The sequence below is a fragment of the Chiroxiphia lanceolata genome, chromosome 15 (assembly GCF_009829145.1).
Source record: "Chiroxiphia lanceolata isolate bChiLan1 chromosome 15, bChiLan1.pri, whole genome shotgun sequence".
In the NCBI taxonomy this organism is placed as follows: domain Eukaryota; kingdom Metazoa; phylum Chordata; class Aves; order Passeriformes; family Pipridae; genus Chiroxiphia; species Chiroxiphia lanceolata.
The window spans coordinates 8705545-8725199 of record NC_045651.1 but is presented as its reverse complement, the minus strand read 5'-3'; the positions used below and the strand labels follow the sequence as shown (position 1 = coordinate 8725199).

Sequence of the window (19655 nt, the reverse complement as noted above, 5' to 3'; positions counted from 1 at the left end):
GTGTTTGTTCTTAGGCAGAAGGTCCCCTTAAGAAACAAGTTAATTAAGCTTTAACCGTCTCGTTACAAATTCTTCCAAAAAGGGGATACCTATTCCTACATGGGCGTTCCCATCCTTCTCTGCATTGGCTGAGAAATGCCTCGATCTCATTTGGACCCCGGGTGGTTCAGCCTCTCCCAGCTTCCCTGGGTGCCCATTTGTGAAAGCCCCATGTGCTCCCTTGTCCCCCTCTCTGCTGACTCTCAGCCCAAGCCAGGGGCCATCAGCCGGGAGAGCTGCATGCCATGCTGCAGAGCCCACCCTCACTTAAGCTGATCTGAAACCCAGCAGAAGTTGCCACCAAAGATTTTTCTACTTTGCTGATGGTTATTGTGCAGTGCATTAGGCCTGGCAAATTAGATTGCCTGAGAGAGCAGCAGATCCCTCCCTGGAAGAAGGAGCATCATTGTGTGCAGCGCTTGGGGTGTTTCTAAGACAGTTGGAGTGTTTCTAAGCCAGAACTGGGGGGTTTGAGGATGTGGGTTGGGCTCTGTCAGCATGGAGGGCTTCTCCCCCATGCCAGGTTACTTGTTCTGATTTCTCCTCTCTCTTCTCCAAAGGTGGAGGGGTCCCCGGGACAGGAGGGCGAGTGTCCCGCAGGCACAGAGCCGCAGCTGCACTGAACTGCACAGGCACCTCACCTCCACCACCCCCTGCTCCAGACCAAAGCCCCCCAGGCACCCGAGGAGTGCCCCAGCGGTGGCCACCACCTGTCCCCGGGCGACTGCGCCCATCACGAGGACGACAGTGACTCCAGCGAGGACTCGCTGAGCTCCGGTGACTCGGTGACACCCCTCTCCTCAACAGAGGGATGGCTCCGGCAGCCGGTTGTCCTGTGAGGGGGAGATGCACTCCGTGGTGGAGCTCATCCGCTACATGCACACCTACTGCCTGCCGCCGCGGAAGCTGGCCCACCCGTGACCCCGCCGACGCCAAGCCCCAGCCCTGCAGCAGCCCCTTCAAGAGAGCCAAACCGTACTTCCCGCACAGCCGGGCCCCGCTGGCAGCGCCCAGAGCCGGCCGGGCTGTGCCTGGCAGGCAGCAGGCAGCTGCAAGAAGCCGGGAGCATCCTTCTCCATCCTGAAGGAGCTGCTGGCGCGGGACCTGCTGTGTGACGTGAGCAAGCCATACCGCCTGGGCAAGCCCGTGTACGCTGCCCTGGCACGGCCGCCCAGCTCCTGCTCCCCTGTGCCCCAGCCCGTGATGGGGAGGATGCCAGTGGGACTTGCACCTCCAGAGTGAAAACAGCACCAGAGAAGGGTGAGCCACGGCAGAGCCCTGGAGCTGAGGCAGAGGCACTGCAGGAGCTGGTGGCCATGAGGACAATGGTGGGAAGCAAGAGGGGACCTCAGCACAGCCGTGGGGAAGGTGGCCCGCAAGCAGGACAACACTGTTTATGCCGTCCGCCGGTCCAAGAGACTCAACCCCGAGCTCGGGCACTGCTGTCCTTCCTTGATGAGCCACCCCCCGAGCCCTCCGTGCCCCTGGCCTGCAGAGAGGCTGCACCATGCCCGGTGCTGGAGGGATTCTCTGCTGAAGAGCCTGCGGCTGAAGTGGAGGTGGGGGGCACAGCACCATCGGCGGAGCCCCAGCCCCTCTCCCTGGATTCCCATTGGATGGTGAGGTTGGAAACAGGGCTGAGAGCCGGCGCTGTGCCCTCCTGGAGCAAACAGGTGAGGAGGCCACGGGCTGTCACTCTGCTCAGCCCTCCTTGTGCGTCCATGCTGCCTGTGCCATCCCTGCCATGGCCAGGTGATGCTGGACACTCAGCTGGCAGTAAAGCTGTGAGTAGCCCCAAGCACAGCCCCATGTGCTGGCTGGTTTGGGGTCCCATGCATGGGGAGCTGGGGGCCTGTTCTGATTTTGGGGTGCTGTTTCAATCCATGGGGGCCTTCTACTCCCGTTTCTCCATCCTTATATTGAGAGAAGCTGATGTAGGGCTCACCCAGCAGGGACCAGGCTGCCCCATCCCTCCAGGTCCCTCTTGCCCACGGGCTCACACTGTGCCTGGGCTCTGGGGTTCATTATGAGCATGAATGGCTCAGCCCTGGCAGTGTGAGCCCTCTCTCTCAGGGGGGCAAAGCCCCCAGTGCCCAGCCCCTGCCAGACCTCGGGTGCTGCAGGGAGTACAACTCCACTGGTAACCGGCTTCTCTCCTGCCTTTCAGAAACACCCAGATGTCTCACGCTGTCCTTGGCACAAACGTAAGTGCAGACGGGGTTGAAGGAACTGTGCTGGGGCTGGAAACCACCTCGGTTTGTGTAGCTGGGCCAAGCCTCTGCTGCAAGCACACAAAGCTGCTTTTGCAGAGGAGACTGAGCCACCCAGCTGGGCACAAGGCTGTGGGGAGCCACAGCCATCACTAGGGTGCCAGGAGCCAGGATATCCTGAGGGCAGGGCATTTCTGTGTGTGCCCCAGAGCACTCGCTGGGACGGGGAGGGCACACTGCTCAGCCCGTTGCCCTCACACCCCTCTGTCAGGCACTAGCCATAGTGGGAGTGCTCACTTGTAGGCAGCATTTTCTCAGCTTCCTTTCGGGTTTTGGGACTGTGGTTCACCTAAACACTTCCTCCCTCCTGATTTTCTGCTCTTCTCCAGTGACCCAGCCTTTGGGAAAGAAACTTTGAGTCAATGCTGACTGTGGAGCTGTGTGGGACAGCAGGTACAGGCTTTTAAGTTTTGGGTTTTGCAAAATTCCTCCATAGGAGAGGACAAATTTACCCTAAATTCAATCTGGAGTCATCAGCTCCAGCCTACCCAGCCAAGGGAGCACATTCATCCTCTTCACACTATGAACACGGGACTCTCCTCCACATCTGAGCACTACGATCACTTCAGGGGAATGTGTTTGGGGTGGTGGGAGCTGTTCAGAAGTCCCCTGAAGGAGCCAGGAGGGAAGGGAGAGTCCTCGGCCGTCTTGCTGGGATCAGGCATCCTTCTTTTTCCCCAAGTGCCACTGGATGGATGAGGCTGTGGGGCTGAGCAGTCTCCTCCCCTGCAATACCTGGTGCAGCCCAGGCACTGGGGTGGGACAGGGCAGGATGGCAGGGGCAGAGCTGACTCCTGCCCTTTGTTTGGGGGGGTCCAGGTCTCACACCACCCACCACTCCGCCATACAAGCCTGCTGAGGAGGACCTGTACAAGCCAGACATCCCCCAGGAGCCAGGGAAGGAGGACGGGATGGCCCCCAGCCCTGGGGGTGCAGGGGATGTGGCAGCCTCCCGGAAAGCCCCCAGGAAGCACCCCGAGAGGACGGAGCTCTTCGCCCACCTGAGCCGAGCTGCCACCACACGCCCCACGCTCCCCGAGCAGCAGGGCCTGCTCAAGAGGCCCTTCTCCCGCTCCTTCGGGGACCACGACTACTGCCAGGTGCTCAAACCCGAGGCTGCCCTGCAGAGAAAGGTGCTCAAGTCGTGGGAGCCCACGAGCCAAGTGGAGACGGAGCACAAGAGGAAGGTCCCAGCTGCCCACTACCAGGGACTGGACCTCGGCAAGGAGGCGGGCGGCGAGATGCTGTGGAAGGATGGTCAAGCAGCTGAGAGACCAGGAGATCAGAGCCAGCTTAACAAAGCACTTTGGCTTCCTGGACAGTGCTCTCGATGACGAGGACATGGTCTTCTGCAAGACCCCCGAGTACGACACTGTCTTTGAAGACAGCTGCAGTGAGAGTGGCTCCCCCGTGGAGGAGGAGGATGAGGAGGAAGAGGAGGAGGAGGAGGAGGAGCGTGGCAACTCCAAGGTGTGCCTGCGGAGAAACCCCCTCTCCAGGACCAGTTTGCATTACTGTTCCCGGAGCAGGTCCAGCTCGGGGTCTTCGTGCTGCCGGTCGCGATCACCTGCCAGCAGACGCACCTTCAGGTACGGGGGGCACGGGGACCTTGGGATCATTCTTGCCTGCCGTGTTTTCCCATGGTGAAGGGTAGCCCCAGTCCTCTCTGCTCTGCTGGCCCAAGTAGTAAAGATGCTAATTAATGAAAGAAAACTATAAAAATAATTGGTTCTACATCAGCCACTGCTGCAAACATCAGCCATGGTCAGAGGAAGCAGCAGCGGGGTGAAGGAGCCAAGGGCTTCCGTGGCTGACAGGGTATGGGCAGGGACCTGAACCCGGCCTGGGAAGGGGTGCCTGCTGGAGACACCCCTGGCATCAGAAAAAACTTTCCAGTGTCATTTCCAGTGTTTCTAGACCCCCATCTCTCCTTGGCTGCCTGTGCTCTGGAATGTCTACCTGCTGCTGCAGCCAGCACATGCCTCGGCTTATCACTGATGTTTGAAGCTTTCCCCTCCAGCTCCCCCCATCCCAGGCTGATCTCCTCTCCCTCGCTTCCCAGGTGTGAGAACGGCGAGCAGTGTCAGGGCGGGAGCGGGCACCGGGGCCAGCTGGAGAAGAGACGGGAAAAGGCCATCGTAAGTGGGGGGACCCCACGCTGGGACAAAGCAATCCCCAGCCCTCAGTTCATCTCCCGCTCCAGAAAAGCAGCAGTGGAGCCCATTAGCCCTGGCTTCAGCATCCCTTGGTGCGAGGCCAATGTTAAACAAGGACATGGGGGTGGAGGAGGAGAGAAAAACCCAACCTGGAGCGGAAGCCACCCAATTGGCAACACATGGAGTCCTTGGCACAGAAATGCCCAGAGCATCCTACGCTGGTGCTTCAGCACTTGGCATCAGCAGTTTGGGGGGTGAGCTGGGGAATCCCTGGAGCTGCTCAGCCGTTACAGATGTGGCCCCGCTGCATCCTTGTGCACCAGGGAACAAGTGTGTGCCCGTGGGAGCTGGGACAGGGGTGGGGATGTGGGAAAGTAACGTGCTGCTCCGTACTGTTGTGCACACACAGTGCACTCACACAGACACACACAGACACAGACACACACATGCCGCTTTGGCATTTTTCCCTGCAATACAATTGAATTTTGCCCCAGCAGTTCTTGGGAATATTCCCACGTCTTCAGGAGAAGCTGAAAGAGCTGCAAGAATGCAGTGGAATTTTAAAAGAGAAGAAGGGGTGTGGCTGCTCCAGCCTGGCTATGGCTGTCCCTTGCAGCAGGGGTGTCCTGGGGATGACACTGTGAGGGGGCTGGAGTAGAAACAACCAGATCCTGGAGATGTCAGGCCATGCCCACAGCAGTGTATCCCGTGCTGGCTTACAGGGGCTCCTCAACAGCCCCACATTTCCAGTGCCCATCAGCACAGAGGTATGAGGTCCTGGAGCTTGAAACCTTTCTCTTGCTTTGCCAGGGGGAAGGCCGAGTTGTGTACATCAGAAACCTCTCCAGCAGCATGAGCTCCAGTGAACTGAAGAAACGCTTCGAGGTGTTTGGTGAAATCGTGGAGTGTCAGGTCCTGTCCAGGACTAACAGGTGGGTGGGCAGTGAGCTGTGGTCCGAGCTCCAGCAGCTACAGGCAGCCCTCTCTCCCCAAGCCCCATCAGCAGCACTGCCAGGAGGTGCCAGACCAACCTCCTTGGTCAACTGAGCCCATGGTCTTGGTGCTTTTGGCAAGGAGATGCGGTGTGTCCACAGATCCAAGGGCACAGGGAGGTCTGCTGGGATGGAGGGACAGCAGGATGGAGGGACAGGGGCACAGTGCTGGGCAGAACTGCGTCAGAAGGGCTGCGGGGCCCATCCATCATGAATTCTTTCTCTGGTTGCTCAGGGGGGATAAATATGGCTTTATCACCTACCGGTATTCAGAGCATGCCGCCTTATCTCTGAAGAATGGCCCCTCCCTAAGGAAGAGGAATGAGCCTTCCTTCCAGCTCAGCTCTGGTGGCCTTGGGCGCTTCTTCTGGACCAGATATGCTGACTTGGGTAAGAAAACAGGAGTCTTATCAGCACAGAATGTAACAGCACTGCTGAGCCCTGGTCCACAAGGATCCCAGACATGTTTACAGCCTGCAGGAAAAGCCCACTGTTTTTCCTGTGGCTCACATAGCTGTTCTTAGCTCAGTCAGGTGGCTTGGGAAACTGGGGAGAGAGAAGAACAACTGGCATGAGGCCCCAGGGTGTGTTGGCTGCAAATGTAGCATCACACCCCAGGGCTGCTGGGTCTCAGTTGACCACAGCCCATCTCTGCTGCATTTCTGCACAGCCCTGGAGGCTTTCCAGCAGAAAACTCCCATCCCAGTTGTTACAGAAGGCAGTCGCAGCATTTCATTAGCCCAAGTTGATCTGTGGTTTGCTCACCACACTGCAGATGCACTTTTGAGTCAAACTGATGGCACTGAAATGTGCTGTGGTCACATTCCCCTTCCAGTGCTGTCTGAGCTTTGGCAAGGCCAAAGCCACTGCTTTACTCAGTGACCATGTCTCCCAGGGTCTCACTGGACCCTGTCCCTCTGTGGGTGTAGGGCTGCAGCCTGAGCTGAAGGGCAGGAGCCAAACCCTGTTAGTCCTACGAGAGAAATGTGTCCCAGGCTTCGCCCAGCACTCCTTGCTGTGGTCTTCAAGTGTTTCACCAACTGCATGTTTATTTCTGTACCCTCTGTAGGGGCTGAAGGGTTCTAGGATTCCACTTCATGAGTGAGAGGCTGAGGCCCAGAAAATAAGCCCCAAGTCTTACCTCCAGACACCAGTCTGACACAGCACTGACCAATCTTTCATCACGTTGCAGTATCTCCTCTGCTCAGAGCAGCCATCCCCCGACTTCAGTTGTGGGTACAAATGCCTGTTACTCATCTAAATAAATCCCAAAGCCTCTCATTTTGGGCACAGAGAAGCTAGGAAGCAGACAGCACCCCATGATAAAGGTGTTGACTATGCAGTGCTGTAGGAAGGGAAGCCAGAGCTGCCCCTCAGCCTAGGAGAAGCCCCCTCATGCTCCTCACCTGCTGATTTCTGCAGAGCCACCATCACCCCCTTCCTGCACAGCTTGGCTTGTTTCTAAAATCCTGCTTGTCCTAGTACAGGACACATGAGATGCAGACCCCACAGGCTGAGGTGAAATGCAACCATGCCATTCAAAAATACACTCTTAAAATGTTAAGCTGCTGTTAAATTAGGCAGCCTTATTTCTGGCATGTGCTGAATTCCCAGGCTTTCCAGGGGCACTGTGTGTTCAGCTTCTGGCAGGGGCCTGGGAGCAGGGCAGGGAGACACCCCTCTCCCTGCAACCTGTTTCAGCACCTGCAAATTTGGCTGCATCCGGCAGATTTTCGCACACCTGGAAAACAAGGCCCAGCTGGGCCCTGCTGCAGCCCCTCTGCCCACAGCTCTTTTCAATGGGGAAGAGACACACCACCCCAATCCCTTCTGCCATCACTGCTGCATCCAGGCTGGCTCTGTGTAGCAGGGCAATGAGCAGTGCCCTGCTGTGCCTCAGTTTCCCTCTCAGCCAGGCAGAGAGCACGCTGGTGCCCCACTCCCTGACCTGGCTGCCTTCTGTCCCTGCCATTCCCAGATTGCGGCACGGAGGAATCCTCCCCAGCTCCAGTGAAAAGCAAGTACGAGACCATGGATTTCGACAGCTTGCTGCAGGAGGCCCAGCTAAGCCTGCATCGGTAACAGCCTTAACCTTGGAGGAATACCTCAATACCTCAGTCAAGCACTTCCAATATGTTTACGTTTTCAAAGAAATTATTCAGTCTATGGAAAGCGAGAGAGCGAGAGAGAGCGAGAGCACGCACGCGCGAGAGAGAGACTGCTGTCCCTTCTGATCGATGTTTACATTGAACAAAGCTGCTTCTGTCTGTGAGTCCCCATGGTGTTGATGTCTCACTGCCACACGTTAGTCCCTCCGCTTCTGACTGGTTGTTTTAGGGTGAGCCTAGGAGCCCCCCGGCCCCTCCCCCTCCCCCTCCCCGTGCTCCCGCCGTGGAGTTGCAGCTGTGTCACCATAACATTTTTTTGTCTGTAGTGTGTGATGATGAAATTGTTAATTGTGAATAGAATCAGGATTATAACTAATTTTTAATAGAAAAGAGAAAAAAAAAGTATATACTTAAAAAAAATGTATTTATGGCTCAGATGTACTGTAATTCAGATTTATTGTACCGCTTCCTTGATTTTTAACTATGCACTGTAATGAGGCACTTGCCACTCAGCAAATGGGGGGTCAGAGCAGAGTCCCAGAGCTGACATTCACCCGCCTCCCTGCTGGCAAACCGGGGTGCTCGATGGTTGTGCTGGGGTCATCCACTTTGCTGTCAAAGCCATTCTTCTTGCTCACGTGGCCCGAGCCCCGCAGCAGCACACAGATGCTGAGCTGGGTCCTGGTGCACGATGGAGCCAGGGCCAGGCAGCTTTGCAGGTGGGAAGGAGAGGGGTGGAAGAAGGATGCACTACTTCCAACCAGCACTGCTCCAGCCCTCTGCTGCTTTTGGAGCCAGGAGAGAGGGGTTGGGGGGGCTGGAGCCAGCCAGGCTTGAATCCAGCGGGTCTGCTGGCACAGCCTGAGGGATGGGTATCTCCAGGTCAGTATGAGGATCTGGCTTCTCTCCAGCCCCTCGGATGGCTGGGAGACCGGCCAGGCCAAACAGTTTGCTCTGCACTCTCTTCCAGCCCCTGCAAAGCAAGCGGGGTGAGAAGACCCGTCGTGACCATCTGTGATCTCCACTGGGCAGCCAGTCAAAATCCAGAGAGGCGGAAGGGGGCACAGCATCCGCACGAGCGTCTGCCCACCCAGCACCCTGCCCGCCCTCCGCCCACTGCCTGATAAGCCATACACTTCCCGCACCCACTCGGCACCCAGGATCCGTCCCATGCCCGCCAGTGCCCACGGCACGTTTGCCCGCTCTGTCTCTGGCCAGGGGCCTTCAGGACTGGATTTAGGAATGCTCAAGCATGAAATTTGCTTGCGGACTTGCCCTCCACCTCTGGGTGAGGTGCGATGGGGAGAGAGCCCACCCAGCTGGAGCAAACCCCACCACCAGCTGGCCAGAGGCACTGTTTCCTGAGGGAGTGGGAATCTCACTGCTCCTCAAGCCATTGCCATCGTCTCCTTTTATTTTTCCTCCCAAAGACCACTAGGATTCAGCCATCCTATGTAGATAGAATTTATGCCTTAACTCTGCAATAGATAGATTAGAATCTCCTGGGGTCTCCCCTGACATGACTTAGGGGTTTTATTCTCATTTCCTTGGCGTGGATATATTTCGTCTTGCAGGGAGAATGACCAAAACCTTTGAAATTGCACAAGGTGATGCCAAGCCTGAGCCCTGCCGGGATGGCCCCTGGCTCTGGGGCTGTGAGTGCAGCTGGTCTCTGGTGGGAGCAGGAACGCCGGCAGCGCTACACCAGCACAGTTCCCGCTATTTCTTTCAGGAAAGCCGTGGTTCTGACAACAACCAGCCCGGCAGCGCGAGGGCCCAGAGGCCACCACGGGTCCCCAATCCACCACCAGTGACGATCACTGCCAGGGAACAGTTTCTTGTGCCATTTCAGCCTCACAGCAAGGTTTGGTGTCTCTCCTCCACAAATCCCCCCACTTCTCATCCCACCTTAGTGAACATGAGCATCGCTGGCCGAGACTGAGCATCTGCTATTGGCAATTGCCTCATTGTAGCTTTGCCTTTTTCTGTCCTAGTATTTCCTCACTGATGATGTTTACATGTGATTGCTATAGAGCTTATGTAGAATGTATATAGCGACACATTTAGGTGGGTAGTACTGTCCTGGCTGTGCTGATGTTTTTCAGAAAACGATCAATCCAAAAAAAAACGCAACAAAACAAAACAAAAAAACAAAAACAAATAGCTAAGTAAGTGGAATTCTTCCATCTCCCTCAGCCAGGGGCACCCATGGCCGGGCCCTGCTGGGGATGCATCAAGCGTGGTGGAGGGGAAGGGTTAGTGCAGAGCTGGGGGGACTCCAGCCCACTCCTGGAGGATCACTCAGTTGCTTCCCAAGCATTGGTTTTGGTGTACCAGATAAAAATTTCACATTGTTTTCCTGCAGCTGGGCACCCAGGTTGGCCCCCAGCCCCGCCTGTGCCCAGCTGCTGTCTGAGCAGTGCTTGGGAAGGGAGGGCTGGTCCTGCACAGAGCTGATCAGTACTGCAGCCATAGGGTAGGAAGAGATGCAATAAGTGGTCTTCGAGGTGCCTGAAGCCTATAAGTGGGGTTGGTTTTTTTTTTTTCCTTTGGGTTTTTTACTTTTTTTTTTCCATTAAATTGGGATGGTTTGTTTTCCCTCCCCCCAAGAATTTTTCCAGATCTTATGCACTATGCATGGAGCCCCATGGGCTGTGTGCTGCCTGCCTGGGGACGTGTGCTGCCGCCCTGGTGGCTTCCTCCAAATTTTAGGATTGGGTGAAAGTGGAGAGAGCACTTTTCTGGGTTTAGAGTCCCTCATGCAGGTTTTGTGTGTAAAAAGTAATTTCCACTGGATTTTTTTTTTGGGGGGGAGGTGGTTCTTTTTCTATAAAGGTGTCTTTACTCACAGTGCTCATGTCTGCACAGGGCAGGAAGTGCGCTTGGGCACAGGGGCAGGTGAGAGCTCCGTCCTTAGCAGCCTGTGACTGTGCTGACAGGGAAGTGGGGCAGGAGCAAAGCAATGCTTGGGCACTGTGTGGGGGGAGGCAGACAGTGCTACCAGGCAAGCCAGGGCCACAATTTTGCAGGAGCTGTCCAGGGAGTGGCGATCCCCCTCTCTCCAGGATTGCCTTTATGTCCCACCACCTGTGGCATCGATTTGGGTGCCCCAGGGTGGGTGCAGCTCGGAGCTGGGCACCCCAAAAAGGGAACCTAACACCCCAGCCCTTCGAGGGGGCTGTGGGATAGGTAGGAAGCGGCTTCAAGAGAACTGGGAGCAAAGGGTTTACTTTGGTAGGCAATAAGTCAGGAGGAGATTTATTTTTTTAAAATATGTAATTATAGAATGTCCCCCAGTCACTTCCTGCAAGTGCTGTGGGAATGCTGAATGTGAAGAGTTTCGTGATAAATGCCCCTTTGCTTTTTGCACAGGTTTGCCCAGAAAAGCTCGTTGTTCAGGGTGGGATACTGGATTTCTGGCTGGAATCCGTGGGTCCCTGAGCTCCGCAGGAAGGAGCAAAATGTCTCTGAGTGTGTGGGCTGAATGCAGAGGACAATCCCAGGTTTAGGTTTGATGCTGCCCCAAAGAAAATGTTTATCCCTTCCTCAGCGCAGCTGCCTGGGCTGCACATCTTGAATAAAGCAGCTCAGTCACCATGTTACAGTCCTGTCTGATTTCAGCTCTGGTCCATGCAAAGGAGTATGCAATTGCAGATCAACATGGTTTATCCTTTCTTTTTGTTCTTTTTTTTTTTCCTTCTTCCTGGAGGTATGCTGAATCCTAAGATACATCGGTGTTCAACCCACCCTTTCTGTTCTAAGCATTGTAGTCCATCCCCGACAATCTCAAGCAATATAGAGCCAAACGCAGCCTGGGTTTCATTCCTCTTCCCTCACCCTCCCTGGGTCAGGGACAGCAGCAGCTTGGCTGCAACCCAAGAGTCGGGAGAGGTGTGTATGCATGCGAGAAACAGAGAGAACAGTTAAATTGATGCATTTCTTGAGAAGGTGTAAGAATTTCACCAAAAAAAGGGGCACATCTGCTTTGTTATTTATGAAAAAAAAAGCTAAATTCTGTCTTTTTCTTCTTTTTTTTTCTTTTTTTTAGTAAAAGGACACTGCTCTATTATTAGGGGCCATTCTGCCTCCCTGTGCTCATTGCTGGTAAGTACTACTTAACTGCAATTTTCTACTTGCAGTAAGTAAAAGTAGCAGAATTGATCCCACTGTGATAAAAGAATCAAGTTTTTAGTATGGTTTTTTTTCAATTGGTATGGTTTTTTTATTTTCACTTAATTTTTTCCCCAGTTCCTTTCTGTTGTGTCCTTTTATGTAATATACTTTAACCTTAAAGATGGCATGGATTCTTATGCCTTTCCTTTATTATTATTGTTATTATTTTTAAAAAAAAAGAGATTTATTTCTAGTGTGATTTAACTGTCTACCTTCTAAAAGAGAGAACGTTTTCTTGTATTTTTACATTGTCAGATTCTATAGTTTCATAGATATTTACCAAATCGCTCATGTATTCTCTATATCTATCCAGTGGGTATAAAGTTCTATTTTAAATTGTGTAAATACTTCAGAACTGGCTTCTTTTTCCAGACTCCCCTGCCGTGGAGTTAATTGTTTACATCAAAAAGACTGTAGATCTCTACGCTCATGTCTGTAAATAGTGAAGTGATCTGCCTATAAATAAACGATAACATATATACTATAAGTGGGAAAAAAAATCAAAAGACAAGTTTTGCTGAAATATTTTAATTTGTTAGTGCAGGCTGTTTGGGAGGAGGTGTTTTGCTCTGCTGAAGGTGCTCTCCTGCATCTGCCTGGGCCTTGGACTGTGGGGGCACGTCTGGGGCCTGGGGGTGGCAGAACCTCCCAGCTCGCTCACACCAATGCCAGGGATGTCCCTGTGGGGGAATATCCCTGTATATTGCTATTTTAAGTGTGGCTTCTTCCAGTTTAATTTGTGCAGGAAAATCCTGGGCTCCATATTCTGGACTTTGGAGCGGTGCCGATGTCACAAGACCCATTGCAGAAGAAACCCTCCAGACTGGGAGGGTTAAAGATGAAGTGGGGCATGCACCTCAAATTTGCTTGAGTGGGAGTAAGAGAGCAAGAAAAAGTATGGAAAAGACTCCAGATGGTGATACAGCAACTGTACAGCTCAGGATGGGACCTGGACAATCCCTTGGAAGCAGAGAGCAGTCCCCTGGGAATCAGCCTGCTCTCCCGAGGCACGACCACTGTGTCCCAGCACAGGGTGTCCTGGTCATCGGGGATTCCAGGCTGTGGAACACTGGGATGGAAGGCAGCTGCCCTGGAGCACCTGGCACACAGGAGCCTCATGCCAGCTGTTACCCCTGTGAGGCTCGCCAGTCAGAGAGGTTGCACTGGATTTATCAAGAACGTGGCTAGGTGATGTGGCCGAGCAGAAGGATCCAGCAGCCTGAAAGGAGCGGTCTGCAAGGTGCTGAGCTGTCCCAGCTACTGGTTTTTTGGGGGTATGCACCAATTTAGGCAGCAGCTCTACACCCTATCTGTCTCCAGCACAGCTGGTAGGAGCCCAGTGTGGGTCCCCCAGCCCAGCCACAGAGCCAGAACCAGCATCCCACCCCACTGTAACTGCTGCACCTGAGCAGAGAACTGATTGGAAGCCCATTCCCGCTGCTTTTCAAAACCAGCAGGCTTCAGGCCACCAAACCAGGTATTTTTCTGAAATACATCAGGCACCGTGACAGTGCCAGGATAGATGAAACATGAACTTGCAGGGGGGAAACGTGGGGATGCTGCTGAGCAGCTGGTGTTGGTGTGCCCAGGGTGGTTTCGTGTGGGAGTAGAGGCATGGAAGTGGGTTCCCAGGCTGCAGCACATGAAGGAAAGGTCTGCAGGAAGAGAGACCCACAGTTTAGGTTTGTCCTCCCAGCCTGACCTGTGCCTCCCAGGCAGCTTCCTGGAAATAACAACTGATATCGTTTTCAAGCATAATTGCTAATTGGGATAATTTCTGAGAGCAGACCTGGAGACTGAAGGGAGCTGTTGCTGAACGTCAACTCATTTCAGCGCTCTGTTAGTGCCAGCATTAGTTCCAACCATTTGGAAAAAGCCAGTGGGAAAGTTTTCATTTTGGTATACTTAGTGATAAAAGTTAGTGATAACTCATTTTCACACAGACAGGCACTGCTTTTGTAGTCCTTACAAGGCTCCTCTCCAGCTGCTGGAGGGGAGGGAGGCAGTGTTTTTATCTCCTGGCTAGGCACAGTGTGCCTTGTGAGAGGGAAAATCAGTCAATTGTGATCTTTGTGGATAGGACAGCTTTGGTCACTGGCATGGGCTGGCTAGCACCTGCAGGCAGTGCGGGCAGCAGGTGTGTGGGCAGCACACCCCAGGCTCCTGCTCTCTGACCAGTGTGAAACACCTGCTGCTTGGACTTCGTTTCACTGCCCAGTGAGCTGTCCCTGGCTGCTCTCGGAGCTGCAGCTCCCACCTGTGCCTTGAGCACCGACCAAATCCCGCCCTGGGCTCTGCTGGGTGCAGGAGCTCCCACTCCCTGACACAGACCTCAGCTTTGGGCCACTCAAAGTCTGTACAGGGCTCTGGAGGCTGCACTTTAAGTAACGGATGCATTTGCCCACTCTCAGCATTTATCAGTCCCAGTTGTTGTCCAGGTCCATCCAGGTGTCTTTGCAGAGGCGAACAGGGGCAGTTTGGTTCTTTTCCCCCTGCCAGCTCGGGGACCTCTCTCCCTGCTGGTCCAGCTCTCTGGACCTCCCTGCCCGCAGCAGCTGCCCCGTGCCCGCAGGACTCCTCCCAGCTTTCCTTCCCGCTCCGAGTCCTGGCTGCTGCATCCCCTGCATGGACTCTTTGCCCTGTGAAGCACCCAAGCTCCCAGCTCTGAGCTGCTAATAGACTTCAGCTGTGACGAATTCACGTGGCAGGCGAGACGCAGGAAGCTCGGCGGAGGAGAGGGAAGACCCTCCTTTAAAGGGGGAGGAGGCAGCAGCTTTTGGCCCGCAGAGCAAACGAGAGGCTCTGTCCCACCTCAGTTTCATTTCCCACCAGTGCTCTCCTCCTTGCCCTCACCCTGTTGCGAGGCTCAGGCGCCATGGCCGCGCGGGCTGCGGCCAAGCTGAAGGACGAGCTGACCTGCCCCATCTGCCTGGACATTACAGAACCCGTGTCCCTGGGGTGCGGTCACAGCTTCTGCGAGGAGTGCATCCAGAAGGAGCAGAAATGCCAGCGGGGCCCTTCCAAGTGCCCACTCTGCCTTTCCCCCACAGGCCCCACCGGGGAGCTGAAGCCCAACTTCCATCTCCGCAACATAGTGGAGAACTTTTTGGACGCTTCTGTTCATCAAGGTAGGAAAAGCAGGAAGTGCAATGCAACAGGAGGAAGTTTGGGGCAGCAATCAGAGGTGATCCTGTGTGATTTCTGCCTTCAGGAGCCCCATCCAGCTGAAGACTTGCCTGACCTGCGAGGCCTCCCTGTGCCAAAGCCCCCTGAGCAAGCCAGCACAAAGAACACCCAGAAGAACCACGTCCTGGTGGAGCCCTGTGGTGCCCAGGTTTTGGCTGAGAGGAAATGCCCCACGGCAAATTGCTGGAATGCTACTGCGAGACGGACAAGGTCTGCATCTGCATGCTGTGCTCCGTCCTCATCTCCCACAGGGAGCACAAGATCATCAGTTTGGAGGAGGCTTTTGGCCAAGCACAGGTAAGAGGCTGCCGGGACACGGCTCGGCATGGATTGCACTAGGAAAACCACGGGGGCTGCGGCACGGAGAGCTGCCCTCCCAGTTTCAGAACTGCAGACCCACATGGGTTAAATTCCCTCTTGGGGCTTTTTTTCTCAGTTTAGTCCCAGTTCCCTCTGGGTTTGCCCCCTGGGATGGAAAACGAGATGTTGTAAACACTTTCTTCCCATCCTGAGGGGAGAGTTTGGGCAAACTGGTGGGACCAAGTGCTCTGGCTTTGGTGCACTTCCAAGCCAGAGATCAGCCTGAGCCGCAGTATGCAAGAAAATTAGAGATAACAGAAAGGAAGCTGCCAGCAGCAGAAGTAGCTTTTGTGTGTGGCTATTATACATGAACAGTTTCAGTTTCAATTGTTTTTCTTGTGCTAGTAATTGAGCATTTGTTCAGGGATAAAATCTTGCAGTAAACCTTTCTGTATTGATTTGTCCTGAGAGCATGTAGTGAGCAAACCTTTGGCAAGTCTAGCTTAGCCCATGTCTATAACATTGCTGGTTTCATGCATGTATGTGAGTCCTATCCTGATATCTCCCACTGGTTATTTTGTAGCGTGTTTTTCCCGAAACTCTAAAAGAGGTGAAAACTATGAAGCTGCGCTGGATCGAAGCATAGCAAACCTGCTGGAAAAAGCGGAGGAAGTAAAGGTTGTTCCAAGACCTATATCACTTTGGGGATGGTTGCATGCTGGTAACTGATAAGGTTTTCTTTTGCCCTTTCCCAGATCATGGATTCTGAAGCTTTTTTTAGATCCTGGGCGGTTTCTAGTGTATTTTTGAGGTTTCTTCTTTGAGGGAGGATGATGAAACTTTCGTATCGGTCTGGGAGGTACATTCTTAGTTAAGCTTGAAAGTTGTTGTTACATCCGTGCCTCCTGATGAGTGATTGGTGTGTGGCTTTTTTATTTTTCCAACCTTATTCAATTTTTAGTTACTTCTCTCATCCAGAAAAGAACAGGCCCTTTTCTGAGTGAGAGCTCGTGTGAAAAATGTCCCTACACAGTCCCTTACAGCTTTGAAAGTGTTTTCTTAATAGGTTAAGGAGGGTCTGCAGTGGCAACGGCTGGAGAGCCTATTCAAAGAGATCAGTCTGCAGCTAGAGAAAAAAAAAAGTGAGATCCTGAAAGCTCTCAGTGACTATGAGAACCAACAAGTTTCTCGGATTCATATGGATAAAGAACCACGAAAAGCAGAAGGATTCAGCCAGCCATGATCTTCAGGAGCTGGAGGCTCTGAGAAATCAGAAGATATACTTCTTTTCACCAGGGTACCTAACAGCATCCCCTTCCCAGAGATACACAGCTCTTGGGCTGGCCTGTGCCTGTGCTATGCTAATCCTACTTTCAAATGTCTTTGCAGGCTTTTACAGCAATTCAAGCCAGGTAAGATCTTCCCAAGGTTTAATATTTTTACTGATGATCTGTGACGAGGGCATCGCGTGCACCCTCAGTAAGTTGGGCAGGAGTGTTGATCTGCTGGAGGGCATGAAGGCTCTGCAGAGGGATCTGGATGGGCTGGATCGACAGGCCAAGGACAACTGCATGAGGTTCAATAAGGCAAAACACCACGTCCTGCACGAGGGTCACAACCCCAGCTATAGGCTGGGGAGTGGCTGGAAAGCTGCCTGGTGGGAAAGGACCTGGGGGTGCTGGTCACAGCAGCTGAACATGAGCCGCGTGTGCCCAGGTGACAAGAAGCCGACCTGTACCAAAATAGTGTGGCCATCAGGCCCAGGGAAGTGATTCTCCTTCTGCACTGGGCACTGGTGAGGCCACACCGCAGTGCTGTGTCCACTTCTGGGCCCTTATGGCGAGAAAGACATTGAGGGACTGGAGCGTGTCCAGAGAAGGACAACAGATTTGGGGAAGGGTCTGGAGAGTCAGTCATGTGAGGAGGGCTGAGGGAGCTGGGGGGCTCAGCCTGGAGAAAAGGAGACACGGGGAGGACCTTCTCACTCTCTCCAACTCCCTGACAGGAGTGTGGAGCCAGGTGGGGGTTGGGCTCTGCTCCCAGGGAACAAGGGACAGGATGAGAGGACATAGTCTCACACTGTGCCAAGGGAGATTGAGTTGGACATTAGGAGGAATTTCTTCACAGAAAGGGTGATTAAACATTGGAAGGGGCTGCCCAGGAGTGGTGGAGTCACCATCCCTGGAGATGTTCAGGAACAACTGGACTTGAGACTCAGTGCTCTGGTCTGGTTGACAAGGTGGAATGGGTCACAGGTTGGACTCGATGATCTTGGAGGTCTTTTCCAGCCTTAATGATTCTATGATTCTATGGTTCTATGATTCCTTTCTGCATGTATTAGGGAACGAAGCCTGTTCCTGTCACGGATGGTGTGAAAGTGCCAAACCCACCTATTGCTCTTGGATGAATCAAAAACACGCAATATTCTATGCCTTTCCAGCAATTCCTTCAAACATGGAGTCCTCAATTAAACCACCACCTGGTAAGTGATCATTTCCTATAGCACAAAGCAAGATGGAAAAGTCAACAAAACATCTTTAAGAAGGGTTGTATACAAGACACCAGTACATGAAGTACCCCTAGAAGTGTTGATTCCTAGCTTTGTATGCATACAAATGCAAATGTGTGTACAGGAAGGGAAACTTGTCCTGGTTTCAGTGTTTTGGGGCATGCTTTGGATACACCCTGTTAAAACAGCTCTGGGTAAAGAGGTGTGGAATTTCTAGGAGTTTTCCGTGAGGATTAGAGAAGATAATGCAACTCCCCCCTGTCTGTGCATGCCTTTGATTCAATGGGGAAGTTGAGAACTCCACAGCAGCAGCAGGTGGATTTGTTTACGACATAAATACTCTGCTCTTCTGTGCAAATAATTCTGCTTTTTGGTAATGCTTGTATGCTCAGCCTACAATCCCGAGCTGTACGTGGTGGGGCATTTGTCCAACTGAATCGAAAAATCAGGTTCCCTTGTTACTGCTGTCTTGATGGTGCTTCAGCCCTCACTGACATGAGAGTGAGCCGTGGGTCAAGGCTGAGAAGCTGGGTTGGAGTGTGTGTGACAGTGAGTGATGTGCACACTACTGGCCACCATCTGTACAGCCTTGGGTACACTAAGAAGCACACTGTGCTAAAACTGAAAGAGCAGCATTTCCCAAAATGTGCTGTCCTCCCCCTCAGAATTACATAGAGCAGCTAAGAGTGCAGAAGTGTTTCAGTTAACATATGTTTGGGGTGGGTTGGATTGGGAAGTCCAGCTTTCATCAGTGGACTTATCTGTTAATCATATTTTTTTTCTCTTTCTTTATGTTTTAAAGAGGTGGTGATTTCAACTCCTCACGCGGTACAGGTGGACCCCCAGCATCCACATTATCCACCTATTTTTTTCCTCTGCCTCTGGCTTCTCTTTTGGCTGTACTCCTTCCAAGGCAGCTCTTCCATCCTGGTTTTTCCTCTACCTCTGCCTTCTCCTTTGGCTGTAACTCCTTCCAAGGCAGCTCTTCAAATCCTGGTTTTTCCTCTACCTCTGCCTTCTTTGGCTGTAACTCTTCAAATCCTCGTTTTTTCCTCTGCCTCTGGCCTCTTTGGCTGTATCTCTTCAAATCCTGCTTCTTCCTCTTTGTCTCTTATGTATCTGGTGTGTTTGTTGTCGTTCTGGTGGGTTTTCTCAGAAATTCTGAAAATTTCTAAAACCTGTGGGTTGGAGATAAGAGCAGTTTGATAACTGAAACAAAGCAAAATATAATAATAAGATACTACTACTAATGATAACAGTAGTAGAAAGGAGCAAAGAGTGAGAAAAGCCAACTAAAACAAGTAATGCACAATAAAATTGCTCCCCACCTGCCCACTCCCAGCCAAAACCAGGACAGGACTCAAATATGTGCAGTGCTGTCCCAGACGTGCAGAGTGTCCAGAGTTTCTGGGGTGAACACCAACAATGAGAGCTGCTGGAAGCTTGGAATCATTTGTGCCCTGTCTGAGTGCTGCCTGCAAGTGCCTCACGATTACCTCTGCATGTTCCTAGGCCAACAACCTCAAAGTGGTATGGGCAGACTTGGACTGCTGAAGAAACACCCTGCCTTTTTTTAACATGTTTGTCAAGGCTGGAGATCCTGCTAAGAGCCTCAGGCTTATAGAGACAGTAAGCATCCCTTTGAAGTATCCAGTCCATGCTACCATCAGCATGTCTGATGGCTCTTTGAAGCTCCTATTTGGATGTGGGGAGAAGGTGTTGCTTTGTATTTCCAGGCCTAGGAACTGGGACCGTTGCTGTAGGGGGAGGGTTGTTAAGCTGGCATATGAGAGAAGGGATTGTGGGTTGCTGTGATGGCCTCTGTGGGGTATGTCACAGCACACTGCCTCTTACTACAAGAGCTTCTCTCTTATTTGTTCTGTTAACCATGATGGAAATACTATTAAGTTGCTCATTTTTGC

The 19655-nt window shown here is 52.8% G+C and overlaps 1 protein-coding gene and 1 long non-coding RNA gene across 2 annotated transcripts in view; both read left to right on the top strand.

The window, feature by feature from the left end:
• PPARGC1B (PPARG coactivator 1 beta) overlaps positions 1-12249 on the top strand; it is a 50109-nt gene extending 37860 nt beyond the window's left edge. Inside the window, 20 exon segments of the mRNA XM_032703132.1 lie at positions 479-483; positions 606-694; positions 697-848; positions 850-960; positions 962-1015; positions 1018-1239; positions 1242-1344; positions 1347-1387; positions 1390-1477; positions 1480-1650; positions 1653-1712; positions 2207-2243; positions 2639-2652; positions 2655-2702; positions 3129-3567; positions 3569-3898; positions 4372-4447; positions 5276-5397; positions 5693-5847; positions 7436-12249. Coding sequence (XP_032559023.1) covers positions 479-483; positions 606-694; positions 697-848; positions 850-960; positions 962-1015; positions 1018-1239; positions 1242-1344; positions 1347-1387; positions 1390-1477; positions 1480-1650; positions 1653-1712; positions 2207-2243; positions 2639-2652; positions 2655-2702; positions 3129-3567; positions 3569-3898; positions 4372-4447; positions 5276-5397; positions 5693-5847; positions 7436-7539 — 2421 coding nt within the window. The 3' untranslated portion in view covers positions 7540-12249.
• A 2852-nt stretch (positions 12250-15101) lies between these two features.
• Positions 15102-16642, top strand: LOC116794248. Its single transcript, XR_004359735.1, has 4 exons — positions 15102-15221; positions 15808-15902; positions 16291-16521; positions 16614-16642. It is a non-coding gene; the product is annotated as an uncharacterized LOC116794248 (long non-coding RNA).
• Positions 16643-19655: the final 3013 nt, after the last annotated feature.